Below are 17,567 nucleotides of genomic sequence, written 5' to 3'. Positions count from 1 at the left end.
ACGTCACTGTTTGAATGTATTTTACTTTCTGAGCATGAAACACTGGACTTCACTTCACACCCAGCCAGTGTTTTTCATTTCTCTGTGGCAGCTCTGTGTTCAAAACAACTGGAATATTTTTGATATCTTGAGTATTTTGGAATCTGACGTTTACATAAAGGAGAATAAACTTTCTGCTGGATGGTTGAACAGACAAATAGAAACAAAGTGTGTCCAGCGAAATTAGTATTTGAGGTATTTTCAGAGTAAAACTTATATTTAAGACGTGTTCGCTTTATACTCGTCTCAGTTGATCAATGAAATGCACGTAGTTCAAACCAGTGGACTGTTAATTAGCCTGCGATGCTAACGTGGTGCTTTTCTGTTCACGGCAGCGCGAAACGTTTTTATTTATTATGCAAAATTTTTACGTTGAATTTAAAAGTTTGAGACGTTTGGGATTTTATGAAGGTTTTTAAATAACGAATGTGTGACATTAAAAAAAACTGAATTATCTTGTCAAAGACAAATTCAGAAATGTATTTTCAGGGTTCAGGGTTTTCTGCAGAATCCAACGTGATGAAAAACACCAGAGGACAAAGATGAGAAGAAGTTTGTTAAAGTATTAGACGATCGTGGTTAATCTTCTTCTCCTGTCGTCCTCTAACAGGACGCTCTGATTGGTTGGGATCAACGTGATTCTTCACCTCAGCTAAACAAACTACGTCTTATTTTACAGCTCCAGTTTTTTATTTATCTAATAAAAAACCCCTCTAATGTTTGTGTAGAAACATGTGGATCTGTAATAAGTTTTCTGAAAAGAGCCACGTTATTAATTTGGTACAGATGAGATAAAAAAACATAAAAATAGAGACATTGTTCAAGTGGCACGTTTAAAATTAATTGATTTCAGTTTGATTTGAGTTCTATTTAAAAAAATCTCTTTTGTCCAAAGAGTTTATTTTGTGTTTCATGGAAAATAAATCAAATTCTCAGATTTGAGACGTTAAATACAGCAAATATTTTACGTTACCTACAGTTACTTGAAGAAACTACAGATACTTTCATTAGCTGGAAAAGCTTCTGTAGCTCGACAACACAGACTGGAAATCATAAAGACTTAAGATTAAATATTTAAATTAATCATTTGAAACAAATATTGAATGAATATTTTATTGGTTGTAGTTCTTAATAGAATGTGGTGTGAATTCTGCGATGTTTACGTCTTTACGTTGTTTAAACCCGATGATGGAGCTGAGCTGGAAAAAAGCATAAGTATAAACGTTAATAGATTTTATCACCGTATCACCTCCTTGTATTTTCAGCAGCTGTGACGTTGAGTTTTTAAACTTAAATCCAAACCGACTGCGAAGAAAAGTAAAAAGTGTGTTTGTTAAGTGTCGTACTGAAGAAACGAGTTTTCAGTTTGTTGTGTAACTGAGGACTGTAAACACGTGGTGACGTCATTTGTTGCGTCCAGTGACTCGCACTGAGGGCTAATGATCACAACTTCCTGTATTTAACACGTACGTTTTCATGAGCCAACTTTTCAAACTGAATGGATATAAAGTCGCTGAATGTTTTAAGTTTATCTCATGCTGCTGAACCTCTTCACGCTGAATGTGCAAAATGTTTTTAGTTTGGAGAAATTTCGATTTTTTTCAAATGTTGAGACCACAGACGTTGAATAAAGAAGGACGATAAGTCTCCACTTTGTCCCACTCAACCAATCAGGAGTCTGATACCATAACTAATTAACTTATCAAAACTGATCAGAAACACTTGAACAAACGTCAGTGAGATAAGAACGACCTGAATTGACAGAAACCATCGTCGACAAACATTTATTTAACGTCTACTTTGATTTATTTTTTAAAGCTTTGCTCCATGTCCCATCTGCTGACATGGAGGAGGCTGGGTTTATGACCTATAAAGCAGCCAACCACCAGGGGGCGATTAAAATGATTTGGCTTCACTTTTGAGAAGCGGTCATGTCGTCCATCTTTATTTACCGTCTGTAGCTGCGTCTCACTTCAGGGGCTGCGTGTCCCGCCTTCATGCTGTTGCCGAGCAACAAAGCTGAAGTCCGACATGCTGAGAAAGTTTCATGTCCCCCTGGTTTATTGAACACGAGTATTATTGGATGTTTGGTTGAGTTGAAGTCTGATACTCAAGTGTTGGACGTCTTGTCGCTTGCCGGCGCCATCACTTCTTGGACAAAGTGTTGGTCACTGAAGCGCAATGAATCCTGGGATGTGTTGGGATCTGATATCCTGTGAGGATCCACCTGTTGGACGACCTCGTCCCGCCGCTGTGATGCAGTCGCTCTTTAAATGAAGCCTCGCGACACAACTCGAGTTTAATTTATCACTTTTAAGTTTTTATTTAGAGTTAAATTTATTTATTTCATTAAGTTTCTACTTGAAGAAAACGTTTCTCGGGTGGAAACGACCTGTTGCTGCAGATTTAATTCTGTGAAGATGGTTCTACTGTGTTTGCAGATATTTGGTGTTTCGTGTTCTAAAGTGAAAACGATCAGACAATCACAGGAAACTGTTTGAAGTGTTATTGACAAGTAAAATCTAATTAAAGCTAAAAACAGACTAAAAAGAAGCTGTTGCGTATAAAGTGTTTGTGTTGGACAGTGTTCGCTTGATGTTTCTCTCTCTCGACTAAACCTTTTGAATTATTTCCCAGGTTAAATTAAATATGTATCACACATCTGAATATTTAATATTTTACAATGTTTACATTTTGTCACTGTATTTGTATTTGAAAACATGCACAATAATATATTTTCATTCACTTTAAGATGTTGCTGTGGAGAAATCACTTAAATAAAATCGTATTTGAACATTTTCTTGTCTTAATATTTAATGTGGAAGTAAATCAGAATTTCTACAAGTTCAGTTTCGTATTAATTTGTTTAAAATTTATGCTGAAAACCGCGAGTTCAGTTTTATCATTTACTTAAACTTAGAATCAGAAACTGTTGTAAGAGCAGAAGGTTGAAGCCGATGACGACGCAGCACTTGGATCAGATCTAAGAACCACCAACCAAGGGGGGGGGGGGGGGGGGTTGAAGGTCGTTACCACGGAGACCCTGGAAGCTGTGAGGCCGTTAACTCTTTAATCCAATCAGAGAAGCCGTTTGTCTGCTGCGTCCGAGCTCGAGTGGGTTTTAAAGAGCACGATGTTCACGGTTTGATTCTGGGATGTTTACACGTCGTTAATATGCATCCAACAAAAGGAAACTTTATGAAATCGAAACCTAAATCAAATTAAAGTCAGATTTATTATTTGTTTGTTTAAATATTTTTTTCCTGTAAAGCTGATGCAAATATTACAAATATAATTTTTTTGATCTTTTAAACATTTATCAATTGCAGATAATTTAGGTTATATTTGACTCTAAATGTCAAACAGGGATTCAGGATGTATTTAGTTTTAGGGTTAGGATTTCCGTGAGTAACAGCGCCCCCTGCAGCCATGAAGAGAAAAAAACAAGTGGCTTCACTTCAAGGAGCTGACGTGTCGTCCATCTTTATGAGCAGTAAGATTCAGTCTGTTTCTCTGCGGCAGAAACAACGAGGAGAGTTTGTTAAAATCTCTGTACATCTGTTTATTTACAGCTTAAAAATGGAAACATTTCAAAACTCAACTGAAACAAACGCTGTCAAAATTCATAACTGACTTTTCAACCCAAACTGAGCGTCAACGCCAGTTTAAAAAAAAAAAAAAAACTTCAGAGAAATGTACAAATTCTCAGCAAAAATGAGAATATTAAAAAAGTAAAAACAGTAAAATAAAAATCTAGTTTCAACTTGATAATCAGAGAAAACAGTGAATAGAGGAGTGATCACGAGGGGAGTCCTGCGGCCAGGATGCTGCCGAGCAGCGTTCGGTCCTTCAGAGCGTTTTCAACATCCTTCTCCTCGATCTTCAGATTCACCTGCAGGGGGAGAAAGAAACTCATTATTCTCCACAATCAATCCACCATTTGACTCCGATGTTCCAACAGTGGCGCCCGGAGCGGCGCTCGGACGGCGTCTTGTACCTTCGTGAGACGAGCCTCTTTGGCTTTCTTCAGGGCGAAGATGCCTCGGCTCTCCAGCAGGCTGCAGAGCGACAGACACTCGCCCTGACCGACTCCCGACACCTGCCTCTGAGCGCACAGACGACTGTACACCTCGTGCAGCTGAAACAACACAAAACCAGGTCACACGGCGCCACCTGCTGGGTATTTAGACCTGATGCAACCGGGCGCGGCAACTAGTCAATGTGAAATCTGAACTACTGGCAGGAGGGTGAAATGTACCATGGGAAGTGTAGTTTGTTTGTGCTCTCAACCCGCAAATACGTTTTTTCAGACTGGTTGACCACCGAGGGTCTGGGTATTAAAGCAGGTTACAGCAGAGTTTCATGGACAAGAACAGATTCAGACACGGACTGAGATATGAGCAAATCATCAATCAAATGTTTTATTTCATGTTTATCTGCTTATGAGCTGAGAATTAAAGTTTTGATGAACGTTGGTAATCCTCTCAGCTTTAGTTTTAAGTGGTTGTTCTTTCACAGTACTGAAGTTCACCTTGACGTTAACACTTTAGATCTCAATGGGTTAAATGATAAAGATGAATCATATCTCTGGTATCCAGGATATTTTAGCTTTATTTATGGACAGTGGGAGGAAGTGGGGACGTCTTCCATCTTTATTTACAGCCTGCATCCTCAACACATGATTCAAACACTCAGACGTGCGTTATCCAGGATGAAAAACACCACGACTCCCTCCACGTAAATGTAACCGGCTCAGACTCTCACCTTTCCAAGGACGATCTCTTTGCTCTTTCCGTTGCGAATGAGCAGCAGGAGGCAGCAGACCAGCAGCTTCTGCTGCAGGGGGAAACTCTCTCCCTCCGAGCCGCCGCTCTGAGACGCCATGCGGTCGCCGTACACCTCCGACAGGACCCGTGCAACCTGGGGGAGGCTGACCCGAGACTCTGAACCGACCAGAGGGGAAAGTTTCCGTCAGAACCACAACAGAAATCAGCCAGGAGGACTGAGCTGGTTCAACTGATCCCGAATCTCACACGTGCATCTGGCTGATGAATACGATTTAAAAGCTTTTCTCACCTTTAGTCTCGGCCTCTGAAGTCGCTGCTTTCTTCCTCTCGTCAGACTCCACGATCTCCACTGCTCTCCTACACAATAAGAGAAGAGTTACTGCTGAGCACAACCTGTATCTGGTCTGATTTCAACAGCATCTGCTGAGACGCTGCTCAGGAGCCGACGCTTCATGGATCCAACGTGTTTCTGAACTTTCAGACAGTTTGTGTCGACAATGAATCATGGAATGAAATGACGTTAACATTAATTAGAGTTCGACTAACACGACCCTTTAGCTGAGGTTGTGCAGAGTTAGAGTTCAGAGGGTCAATGGGTCCCAGACAAACCATTTGGAGATTTAAGTTCCCACCAACAGATTCATCTGAATATTGCGTGTTTATGAAAGTAAAAACTCTGAGTGAGCTGCATTCAGCAGTTTAAGGTTGATCGTGATGGGTGAGATATTCACCTGCAGATGTCCAGAGCTTTCCTGGCGTCTCCCGACACCGCCGACACTTTCCTGGCACAGAACTGAACCGCAGAGGCGTCAAGGATCCCGTCGGCAGACGCCTGAGGACAGATGTTAATCACAGCTTAGTTCATCTTGTTCATCTTCATCTGTCCTGATGTGACCTCTGGTCCGTGTGGTTGTGCTTACCTGTGTGAGTCTGTCCTGTACGATGGCCGCGAGCTCCTGTCGGCTGTAGGGAGGGAAGTGCAAGAGCTGTGGGCGACAGCGAGGCCGGGCCTGCAGCCTGGGCAGGATCCGGTCCGTCAGATCCAGAGCGTTGGCGATGCCTGTAAAATCAACACCACAGCACGGTGAGATGTATGAGAAGTATCGCTCACCTGAACCATGATCACCTTCTGATTAGTGACTTTTAGATCTTAGACTTCAGCTGAGTCAACAACTGGAGGTCGGACGTCTTACCAACGAGGCAGAGGCGAGACCCGGCCAGGTACGGCCATTCGAAGATGGTGTAGAGGACGTCCTGAGCTTTACTGTCCAGCTGGTCCATCTCATCGAGAACAAGAAGCCTGACGACAAAAGAAAGATGGAGTCAGAGTCTGTGATGAGACCCAGTGAAGACACCGACGTCGTAAAGCGATGAGAAGCACGAGCGCGTCAAAGCCTCAACTCACTTACAGTTGACAAACTAATCAGACAATCAAAATTATAATCAGGTTAAATCGTATCTTCCTATTTCTCAGCGCGAGACAAACAACCACACAGAACAGGAGGAAACTTTAAAGACCAGTTCAGGGTACAACATCATTCCAGTTAAAGTACTGGTTACTCACACAGTGGGCCCCGGGGCCGTCAGGAGCCGCTGGAGGCCGCTCTGCCCGCCGGAAGCTTTCAGTTTGTCGGCCAGCAGTGGGAAGATGGCGTGGGAACTCCTCAGACTCATACAGTTCACCACCACGGTTTGTACCGACGACAACTCGGCCTGGAAAGAAAGAAAATCCCCGTCATCATCCAGCTGGAACCTGCTCGACGTGTTCGACTCCTCTTCACCCTGAGATGTTTCTATTCTCTCTTTTCCAGTTTTGGGTCCTTTGTGTGATGGAAACTTCATCAACACAACTTCTCCAGATAATCTCTCACATGCGCCCCAGAAAATGTCAACTGACTCACAGCCCCTCTGGAGAATCTCCTCAGGTCAGTGCAGCTCTGAACGCGATTTATTCATTTCTGTTTACTTTGTAATTCTGTGAGTTTGCCGCACACAGCTGGTGAAGTACCTTCATCTCGTGCAGGACACAGTTGAGACAGGCCGTCTTGCCGGTGCCCGGAGCTCCAGAGATGTAGAGGCTGCCGGGGAGACTCTGCAGCAGCGTCTCCTCCAGGAACGACCGGATGGACGCCCGCTCCGACTCCCTGGACAGGAGGCGCTCGGGGATGGCGGTGTGGAGCGCCTGCTTCACGCTCTGAAACCTCGACTCTGGAGGAGAAAACAGGAAGGTTAATTATGTTACAGGCAGGAGAACTAAACTAGTTCTAAACGAAACCCATCTTCATTTTAATCAAAAAGCATCGTGACAGATTAATAAGGTTTGTGTCCAACAGCAGCTAAAACCTGCAAATATTCAACAACTCTGTCGACTCCTCTCGAGGCGGAAAAGGACGTTTCTAATGTAAATGGATCGAAAAAAAGTGTCAGAAAATCTAAGATAATTTTAAGTTTTCTCTGATCCACTGTCTGAAAAACCCAAAATAAACCGTTTATGATAATAAAAGTCAAAAATCCTCCCTGCCTTAAAAGCAGGGACTTGTTCAAATGATGAAAAATCTGATATTTATTTAAAAGAGCAAATTTCACTAAGTTTAGGACAGAAAATGGAATCTTCAACCACTGTGATACAACATTTAAGTCAAAACTTAACTACAACACCAAGACCTCTGGTTCCAGGTCGTCACAGGTGAATATTTTCGGTGACTCCAAACTCAAAGATTTTGGGCAACAAATCCAAACATGTAAATAACTTACTTTCAGCAAACAGTCGAACAACTGGCGGCTTCTTGTTTTGACCATTTTGGCGAGCGGGACTTCCAGCGGGCGTTTCCTGTCGTCTTGGCGACAGGGCGACAGCGGGAGAGAGCGGCGCTCTCTGCGAGGACGGGATCAGCTGACGGCGAGCTGTGACTGGCGAGTTCTCATTAAAGCCCAGTTTTCGGGGTGAGGCCAGAGTGGGTTTGCTCTGCTTTGGGGGGGATCCCAGCAGAGCGACTCCCAGGTTACAGCCGTTGTCGTCGCCTTCAGAACCAAAAGAGAGAATTTAAACTTCCAGAGAAACGTGAGGGAATTAAAGTTGTGACATTACGCTGCAATTCTAACCCCAGTTTTATTCTAAAGGGAGATTCCACCAGTTTGACACACGAGGGTTAGTTGCTCTGAGCTCAGAGACTTAAAATAGGTTCAAAGCAAAGCAAAGCACTATAAACATAAAATACACATCATGGGGGGGGGGGGGGCATGTGATCTATGAGTCGTACCTGTGCGTTTTCGGGGGCTGAGTGGAAGCCGTGGCTGGAGACTGGGAGAGAGGGCGGTGGGCCGGTCACTGGGACGTCTCGGGGACAGCGGTCCAATCTGAGTCAGGGGGGTGGCGAGGGGCTGAGATCCAGGTTTGGTTGGAGAGGAGCCCGGAGACTTGTGAGGCGTCTTGGAGACGGAGGAGACTCTGGTGGATTTGCGTCGGGGGAACTGCAGCGTGGGCTGAGCTCGGCCCTGAGAGCGCGTGCTCGGCATTTTATGTTTGACCTGAAACGTAAGACAGAGAAAATCAGTCGCTGATCCCAAACTGTGACTGGAAACAGGAGAAACCACCTGGAAATACACAAATCTGCTCCAGGCGGTTCACTGAGGCTCCTTCATTTACAGTTTCTGTTTATAAGACTTTATCGATCCCGAGGGAAATTTAGGTCAATATTATTTTTGTTTTATTTGGCTCCCGCAGCCACATTAAAATATATAAAAGACTTGAAAACACAGCCCAGTTCCTTAACTGAATATAAAACAAGACTTTTCTCAAATCATGTTTACATTAAATAAAATGAATGGTCATTACTTGCAAATATCAAGTTCTGAACAATTTCTGGGACTAAACCCGACTCTGGTCCGACTCTGAATCTAATCCCCTCCGATTTACTTCTCCGTTAGTTGTTGATTTGTGTGTGAAATGTTTTACTCCCAGAGACAAAGTCTTCAAATGTCTCTTACGGTCATTTAATGTCTCCATGTCTGCTCTAACGTAGGGAAAGGGGGGGGGGGCATCTCACTACATGGTGATGAAGACAGTAGAACCTGCTCACGTCAGTATTTACTACGTTTTCAGCACATTTCTTACTTCCATTAGAAGTAATTTCGTCCTTTAAAAAAACGAGAAAGCAGCGAAAAATATGAACGTATGCAATACATTCAATGTGTTTTGGTGAATTGTGTACATGTTAATCTTTTTTAATTCTTTATGGTCTCGGTGCCTCACTCTGAGCTGCCTGCTGCTGGAACACCTGAACTGTCCTCGTGTGTGGATCGATAAAGTTTGATCTTAATTATTTTTGCTGTATGTTCGCACCTCTAACCATCTATTTATCGAAGTTATGCATTGATTATTCTTTACTGTGGATTTCCTTCTCTCGTATTGGTTGTAGTTCCACTGGTGTTTATACGTCACAGAGAAAAACCTCAACAATCCTCCACAGTGAAATCAGCTGATCTAGAAAAACGTGTTTATTACGGTGCACTACAATACCCACAATCCTCGGGAGTGACAATCTGTGATTGGTGGAGCTGCCCACAGTTGGAGGGGAATCATTCGCAGTGCATTGTGGGATACGTACATGAATAGAGACCGGAAGTTAAATTAGATTAAGTGAAAATGGTGAAAAATCTATAAATGAACGAGTGTTTCAAATAATTCAAAGCAAATGAAAATCAATGGAGAAAATGGCTGTTCTGCAAGGTTCATTGCCGCCCCCTACCGGACTGGAGTGTGAGGCCAACGAGAGAAATACACCAGAAAACTTAAACTATGTGAAATCGTTTTGTTTTTTAAATGTGTAAAAGTTACACGTATGCATCTTTATCTTTATCGAACAGATTGAACCGGTGAACACGAGTCACAGCGGAGGGGGGAGGGGGGGGGGTAATGGCGCCACGACACAACAGCGTCATAAAAACAGCGCGAACTTTAACATGTGAGCTGAACATCAGAGACACGGGAGGAGACAAGGAGACAAACACCGAGAGGAGACAAGGAGACAAACACCGAGAGGAGACAAGGAGACAAACACCGAGAGGAGACAATGAGACAAACACCGAGAGGAGACAAACACCGAGAGGAGACAAACACCGAGAGGAGACAAGGAGACAAACACCGAGAGGAGACAAGGAGACAAACACCGAGAGGAGACAAACACCGAGAGGAGACAAGGAGACAAACACCGAGAGGAGACAAGGAGACAAACACCGAGAGGAGACAAGGAGACAAACACCGAGAGGAGACAAGGAGACAAACACCGAGAGGAGACAAACACCGAGAGGAGACAAGGAGACAAACACCGAGAGGAGACAAACACCGAGAGGAGACAAGGAGACAAACACCGAGAGGAGACAAGGAGACAAACACCGAGAGGAGACAAGGAGACCAACACTTACTGTGAGGAGACAAACACCGAGAGGAGACAAGGAGACCAACACTTACTGTGAGGAGACAAGGAGACCAACTCGAGTCCTCTTCAGGCTCGAGGGGAAACGTCGCTGTCCTGAGGAGTAAAGTGAAAAACCTTCCGGATCGAACGCGTCTGAAGCTCTGAAGACAAACTGGCGCCAAATCCCCTCCTCATCCGGCAGCTGCTCCCCAACCCGCGCTCTGATTGGTCCGTGCAGGAGCGTCACCGATGCTCATTGGCTCAGCTCACACGGATGCTACGTCATGTGTCGCCAGACCGCTGGAATATGTGGCGGGAATTTGAACAGACAACTGTTTCGGCGGAGTAGAATTTTCCCGGGAAATACCTGATCGTAGATGTATGAATAAAGTGTATTTGACTTTACTTCAGCGGTTTGATTGTATTTATACTTCTACTAAAGTACATTTCAGAGGGAAATACTTTACATTTTACTTCATTCCATTTGTTAAAATACACCATGATGGTTTCTACCCTCCTCATCACAACTCTGAGCAGGAGGCCACGTCTCGTCTCCTCTGCCCGGTGCGCGCACTGTCCGGCTACGTTGCATTTTGAATTTATACTTTTATTGATACATTTATTAATATGTTTCGAATTCTATTTATTTATACATTTATTTATATATTTCGAATTGTATTTATTTATTTATATATTTCGAATTTTATTTATTTATTTATTTATTTATTTATACATTTATACATTTATACATTTATTTATTTTTGATTTATCCTTTGCGTAACCTGCTGGACAGAACAAAATAAAACTGTCAACTTTAGTCAACCAAAGTCAGCTGGCGGGTCAAAGCTTCTGATTGGTGAAAATGTACAGAAGAGGACAAACTCACAATACTGCTCCTCGCTGCAAACCAGCTGACCACACACAGCCAATGAGATGAACCTTTAAGTTCTATTTAGTATTGGCCTGACCTACAAAATAATAATTGAAAAAGTATCTTTACTGCTGTACTCACAAGTCCCTGCATGGCTGATTCAGAGGCCCACATGTGAGTGCTGCAAGCTAGCTAAGTTACACTTCTAATCAGTCGGAGTTTGTTTCAAAGACAGAAAGAGGAAGGCAGATAAAGTTTATTACAACTTACTGAAGACCTGCTGATAAAGTGCAGGACTCAGATGGATAATCCTCTAGAAAAGGTCCAGAGTTGGCTTCACGACTTTGTGTTCCACATGTGTCTTCTACAAATATAGCAGCAGTCCTTTTTGCAGGACCTCTCTGCGGTTGATTCTGACATCACCCCCAGAATGCAATGCTGTTTGCAGTATATTGCTATGTTCATAAATATTTCCCAGAATGCATTGTTTTCTACAGCACAGTGCTGTTTTAATGGAAACAGAATGTAACTGTCAGAATGTGGATGTTTTCTACAGCAGTAGGTCTCATTAGTTCCCCCCCCCCCATCCCACATAGAGAATTATCACATATTCTGCTGTAATGTGCACGACTGGCAGATATGATATAGAAAGTCCCAGCAGCAACACGCACAGTATTGTAATCAGACAAGAACACTTTGATGAACGTGTTGTTGGAATTTGAAATTAATCACAGGCCTTTTACATTTTGGTTTTAATCCGATCAATCATTGAGAGTTCAGATATGAGTTAATACTTTGATTCTGTGTCTTAAGACAACATTTGATGACTGAAAACCTTAATTCACCAAAGTGTCCTGTTTGATTTATAAGGAAAAGGTCCATGTAAAATGTACTCAGTACTTGTGTTGAACAAACAAACGGTTCAATGAACTGTGGCTTCAACATTTTAATATCAGAGGTTAAGTAAAGACTTAATCACGTATATCTAATACATACTTTTAAAGTGTTAACAGCAGTGAACATTGGTTATCGAAGTTATTTCATTTCATCATCAACTTCATTCAGCCGGATTTTACAGGGAGAACCTACTTTACACTCTTCCGGAAGCCACACACACACACACACACACACACACACACACACACACACACACACACACACACACACACACAGAGTCATGTGATTTCCAGTAACTGCAGAGCGGAGGAGGAGGAGCCAGTGAAAGTGAAAGTGTTCAGACTTGTTCTAACAACAAGGAGCAGACGGAGGAGACGTGAAGTCTGAGGCTGGTGAGTGTTCAGCAACATTTATATTATTCATTCATATTATTTTACTGTCACAGACTCTGAGTCAGTTTTCTACTCGTGGACTTTAGAGAGAAGAAGATTCAGGATGAACTTCTGTCAGTCAATCAACAGTTTGACTCAACGCTGTGATTGGCTGAGTCCAACACATTAAACCTACAACTGTCTCAGGTTACCGTGACAACAGGGACACAGTGTAGGAGGGTTGACTCTGTTAGATTTGAAGAAACACTGAGTTTACGTACCTGGCTTCATTGTGTGTGTTTGAGCTCACAGTGTTTTTCCTCTCAGACTGAAGATGAGTGTTTATGAGGAGGAAGAGGAGGACAGAGCAGAGTCTCCAGGGTTCAGCTGTGTGTCTCTGAAGAGTGACCAGTCCAAAGGACTTCCTCTAGACTTCAGTAATGAACCTGGACCCTCACACACAAAGTAAGAGACCTGCTCCAAACATGTGAAGCTCCAAACTGAATCCTCAGAGAATGAACCAGTGAATGATGTGTTCTGAATAAAAACATGTTTGTGTTTGCAGAGGTCAGGACCACAGACTGAGAGCAGAGTCTCCAGGGTCCAGCTGTGTGTCTCTGAAGAGTGACCGGTCCATGAGACATCCTCCAGACTTCAGTAATGAACCTGGACCCTCACACACAGAGTAAGAGACTGTTTCTACTGTGACCTGCTCTGAAGAGGATTTAGTTTCCTCTAGTGTGGCCCCTGCATTAGGACACAGCTTCATTGAAGTTGGTGACTAATCTCTCAGAATCACTCAAAGAGCTCAGACCTCCACCAAGAACCAACACGCTCCTTATGAAACCACTTTGAAATTCACTAGAGACTCATTTTGATTTGGATCTGCACCAAATTCCACACACTGGTAAACATCAGTCCTCTGAGCATGTCTGTGTAAGAGGAACCCCCCCCCCCCCCCCCCCCCCCCCCCCCCCCGATCTGGTTCACAGACCACAACCTTCCACCAAGTTTACTGGTAATCTGTCGTTTTTTATAATCCCACTAACGAACCAACCAACACACAAACATACTGGGTGAAAACAAAACCTCCTTGACAGAAGTAATGACAACCTGTGACTGGGACATGTGAGTTATCAGGAAATGTCTTCACAGGGAGAGGAAGAGGAGTCATGTTTCTGAGGAGGAGCAGTCGTCCTGCTGTGCTTCGTGTCAGGACGTCCTGAAGGATCCAGTCTCCACCAGCTGTGGACACTGGTTCTGCAGACAGTGCATCACCTCATACTGGGACCAGTCTGGCTCTTCAGGAGACTCCTCCTGTCCCCAGTGTGGACAAAGATCCAGAACAGGAGCTGGAGCTCAGACAGCCGGTCAGAGCAGCACTGTACATGTGTCTGCTGATGTCTTCACTTCTGACAACAGCACATGTTGTTTTATTTTGTTCCTTCATACAGCATCAACATTTAACATCGTTATAAAAGCACAAAGTTAAAAAGCTTTTATTTTCTGTAGTTTTTCTGTATCTGATGAAAACAATCAGCAGATTCTCAGATTCTCTGTCTCTGACATTGTTTCTTGTCTTTCAGCAGATCGTGGTCTGCAGGAGGTTTTAGATGAACATAAGCTCAGTGTGAGGAGGAGATGTGAACATGTGACTGAAGGAGCTGATGAAACAGGAAGTAGAACCCTCCTCAACAGGATCTACACTGAGCTCTACATCACAGAGGGACAGAGTGAAGAGGTTAATACTCAACATGAGGTGAGGCAGCTTGAGACGGCTTCCAAGATGAAGAGCCTCCACGACACTCCCATCAAGTGCCACGACATCTTTAAAGCCTCAACTGACCAGCAGAGCAGCATCAGAGTCGTCCTGACCAACGGCGTCGCTGGCGTTGGAAAAACCTTCTCGGTGCAGAAGTTCACTCTGGACTGGGCAGAGGGTTTAGAAAACCAAGATGTGGGTCTGCTGACTGTGCTTTCGTTCAGGGAGCTGAACCTGGTGAAGGACCAGCAGCACAGTCTTCTCACGCTGCTCCGTGTTTTCCATCCAGCGTTACAGAAGCTCACGGCCGAGACGCTCGCTGTCTGTAAACCTTTGTTCATCTTTGACGGCCTGGATGAAAGCAGACCTTCTCTGGACTTCAACCACAGGGAGCTTGTGTCTGATGTCACACAGAGGTCATCAGTCAACGTGCTGCTGACAAACCTCATCCGGGGGAATCTGCTTCCCTCGGCTCTCGTCTGGATAACCTCCAGACCTGCGGCGGCCAATCAGATCCCTCCTGCATGTGTTGACAGGGTCACAGAAGTACGAGGCTTCACTGAGGCCCAGAAGGAGGAGTACTTCAGGAGGAGATTCAGTGATGAAGAGCTGTGCAGCAGAATCATCTCACACATCAAGACGTCCAGGAGCCTCCACATCATGTGTCAAATCCCTGTCTTCTGCTGGATCAGTGCTACAGTTCTGGAGCACATGTTGACCACAGACCAGAGAGGAGAGCTGCCCAAGACCCTGACTGACCTGTACTCACACTTCCTGCTGGTTCAGACAAAGAGGAAGAACAACAAGTACGGTGAGGGACATGAGACGACTCCACAGCAGCTGACGGAGGCTGACAGGGACGTTCTCCTGAAGCTGGGGAGGCTGGCGCTTAAACATCTGGAGGAAGGAAACATCATGTTCTACCAAGAAGACCTGGAGCGATGTGGTCTTAATGTCACAGAGGCCTCAGTGTACTCAGGAGTTTGTACTGAGATCTTCAGAAGAGAGTGTGTGATCTTCCAGAAAACAGTCTACTGCTTTGTTCATCTGAGCGTTCAGGAGTTTCTGGCTGCAGTCTACATGTTCCACTGTTACACCAAGAGGAACACAGAAGAACTCAACAACTTCTTGGGAATATATGGGAACACAGACAGTACCTTCTCCCTGGATGACCTCCTGAAGAGAACCATGGAGAAATCCCTCACCAGTACAAATGGTCATCTGGACCTGTTTGTTCGCTTCCTTCACGGCCTCAGTCTGAAGTCCAACCAGAGAGTCTTAGGAGGCCTGCTGGGTCGGACAGGGAACAATCCAAATATCATCCAGAGAGTCTTAGGAGGCCTGCTGGGTCGGACAGGGAACAATCCAAATATCATCCAGAGAGTCTTAGGAGGCCTGCTGGGTCGGACAGAGAACAATCCAGAGATCATCCAGAGAATCATCAACAACCTGAAGGAGATGGAGAGTGATGACATTTCTCCTGACAGAAGCATCAACATCTTCCACTGTCTGACTGAGATGAACGACCACTCAGTTCATCAGCAGATGCAACAGTTCCTGACGTCAGAGAACAAATCAAAGGAGAAACTCTCTGAGATCCACTGCTCAGCTCTGGCCTACATGCTGCAGATGTCAGAGGAGGTTCTGGATGAGTTGGACCTGGAGAAGTTCAACACATCAGACCAGGGTCGACGGAGACTGATCCCAGCTGTGAGGAACTGCAGGAAGGCTCTGTGAGTCCAGACATGATCAATAACATGTTCAATCAGTGGAGATGAGTCGTTCTTCAAATCCACTCAGTGTTAAATGGTTCTCATTGTTTGGGGCAGCATGGTGTTGCAGTGGTCAACACTGTTAGTGCAGCCTTTCTGTGAGGAGGAGGTTCTCCTGGTGTCTGCAGGGTTTTCTCTGGGTTCTCCAGCTTCCTCCACAAACCCACAGACATGGAGATCGGAGTTAGGTTGAGTGAGTGTGTGTGTGTGTGTGTGTGTGTGTGTGTGTGTGTGTGTGTGTGTGTGTGTGTGTGTGTGTGTGTGTGTGTGTGTGTGTGTGTGTATGTGTGTGTGTAATAAAGTTATTATTATTATGTACATATACATTCTCATTGTTCTCATGTACAGATGAGAACAACTAGATCAGATGTGGAGAGTGAAATCCAATGTGATCACTGTGCTGGAGTTTGAGGGTTCAGACATACGACCATGTGGGTGCAAGGGAGATTATTGTATATACTGTGTATATATATATATCTATATATAGATATATATATGAGCAAACAGCTAGCACAGTGTGAGCAGACGATCACTGAATCAGTGTTTTGGATGAGAATCACTGACGGTTCCTTGAAACTGAAGAAGCAGGAAATATAGTTTCTTCTTCTTTCTTGTCAAACTGAATTCCCACCCTGCGTTTGTACGCCACCACCAACCAGTGCAGTGTCCGTCCCTCCAGGTTCCTGACATGTGGACTTCACAATAACATGAGGTCACTGTAACCTTTGACCTTTGACCACTGAAATCTAATCAGTTTCTCTTTGAGTCAAAATGTGAAGAAATCCCCTAAAGACAGACTTGAGACATCATGTTCAAGAGGCCATGAACATGTTCTGTGACCTTGACCTTTGACCTTTGACCACCTGAATCTAATGAGTTCCTCTGTTAGTCTGAATGAACGCTTGGACCAAATCTGAAAGGATTCTCTTGAGGAGTTTTTAACAAAAAGGGGATTTACCAGGGTGAGGGTCACATGATCACGTTTTGTATGAATGTTGTGTTTCTGATTTAATTCTCACAGATTTGATATTTTCTTTAATTACAGACTCTGTGGTTGTGGACTCTCAGAGACTCACTATGAAGTCGTGGTCTCAGCTCTGAAGTCAGACCCCTCACATCTGAGAGAACTGGATCTGAGAGGAAACAACCTGCAGGATTCAGAAGTGAAGCTGCTGTGTTCTGGACTGGAGAGTCCAAACTGTCGACTGGAGACTCTGAGGTCCTTAAATCCTTCTTCACTTTTCAGACTTTCTTTCTTATTGGGTCATTATTTATTTAAATTGTCTCAGTTCTGCTCTGCTCACTGTCCCTCAGTCATCTGTCCCTCACCCAGCCTGTCAGTCACGTCCACCTCATCAGCTCCATTCACCTGCACTCACCTGCTCCTGATCACTAAGAAAGTGTCAGTAAATAACATGTGGACTGAGGCCGAGCACTCGTCCTCCTCAGGTTTTCAAAATAAGACACGTTCTTATTGAAACACGTTGGACAGTTGATAAGTATAGAAACAAACAGGAAGTGAGTGTCAGGAGCCATCCCTACTTTAAACAGTGTTTAATTACACAAACCTGCTCAGTGACCAACACAGAGAAGAAGCTGATGAATGAAACAATGGTCCAACATGTCTGATCTGATATTTATCTTCAGGTCA

The 17,567-nt window shown here is 44.0% G+C and overlaps 2 protein-coding genes across 2 annotated transcripts in view; one reads left to right on the top strand and one right to left on the bottom strand.

The window, feature by feature from the left end:
* Window positions 1-3,588: 3,588 nt before the first annotated feature.
* Window positions 3,589-10,445, bottom strand: cdc6 (cell division cycle 6 homolog (S. cerevisiae)). The gene is made up of 12 exons (XM_034589397.1): window positions 10,297-10,445; window positions 8,087-8,354; window positions 7,581-7,847; window positions 6,835-7,034; window positions 6,391-6,539; window positions 6,020-6,126; window positions 5,747-5,886; window positions 5,558-5,658; window positions 5,116-5,183; window positions 4,804-4,982; window positions 4,037-4,177; window positions 3,589-3,931 (listed from the first exon to the last, which is right to left on the bottom strand). Exons 2-12 carry the CDS (start codon window positions 8,340-8,342, stop codon window positions 3,839-3,841), a joined length of 1,701 nt encoding a protein of 566 aa, XP_034445288.1. The 5' UTR covers window positions 8,343-8,354; window positions 10,297-10,445; the 3' UTR covers window positions 3,589-3,838.
* Window positions 10,446-12,333: 1,888 nt separating this feature from the next.
* LOC117766615 overlaps window positions 12,334-17,567 on the top strand; it is a 334,810-nt gene continuing 329,576 nt past the window's right edge. The window contains exons 1-3 of the mRNA XM_034593875.1: window positions 12,334-12,614; window positions 12,710-12,847; window positions 12,948-13,067. Of these exons, the coding sequence (XP_034449766.1) occupies window positions 12,717-12,847; window positions 12,948-13,067 (251 nt within the window). The 5' untranslated portion in view covers window positions 12,334-12,614; window positions 12,710-12,716. The remainder of the gene's footprint in view (window positions 12,615-12,709; window positions 12,848-12,947; window positions 13,068-17,567) is intronic.

The sequence above is a fragment of the Hippoglossus hippoglossus genome, chromosome 1 (genome assembly GCF_009819705.1).
Source record: "Hippoglossus hippoglossus isolate fHipHip1 chromosome 1, fHipHip1.pri, whole genome shotgun sequence".
Lineage (NCBI taxonomy): Eukaryota > Metazoa > Chordata > Actinopteri > Pleuronectiformes > Pleuronectidae > Hippoglossus > Hippoglossus hippoglossus.
The sequence above is the reverse complement of the archived record's forward strand: the minus strand, read 5'-3'. Positions and strand labels throughout refer to the sequence as shown.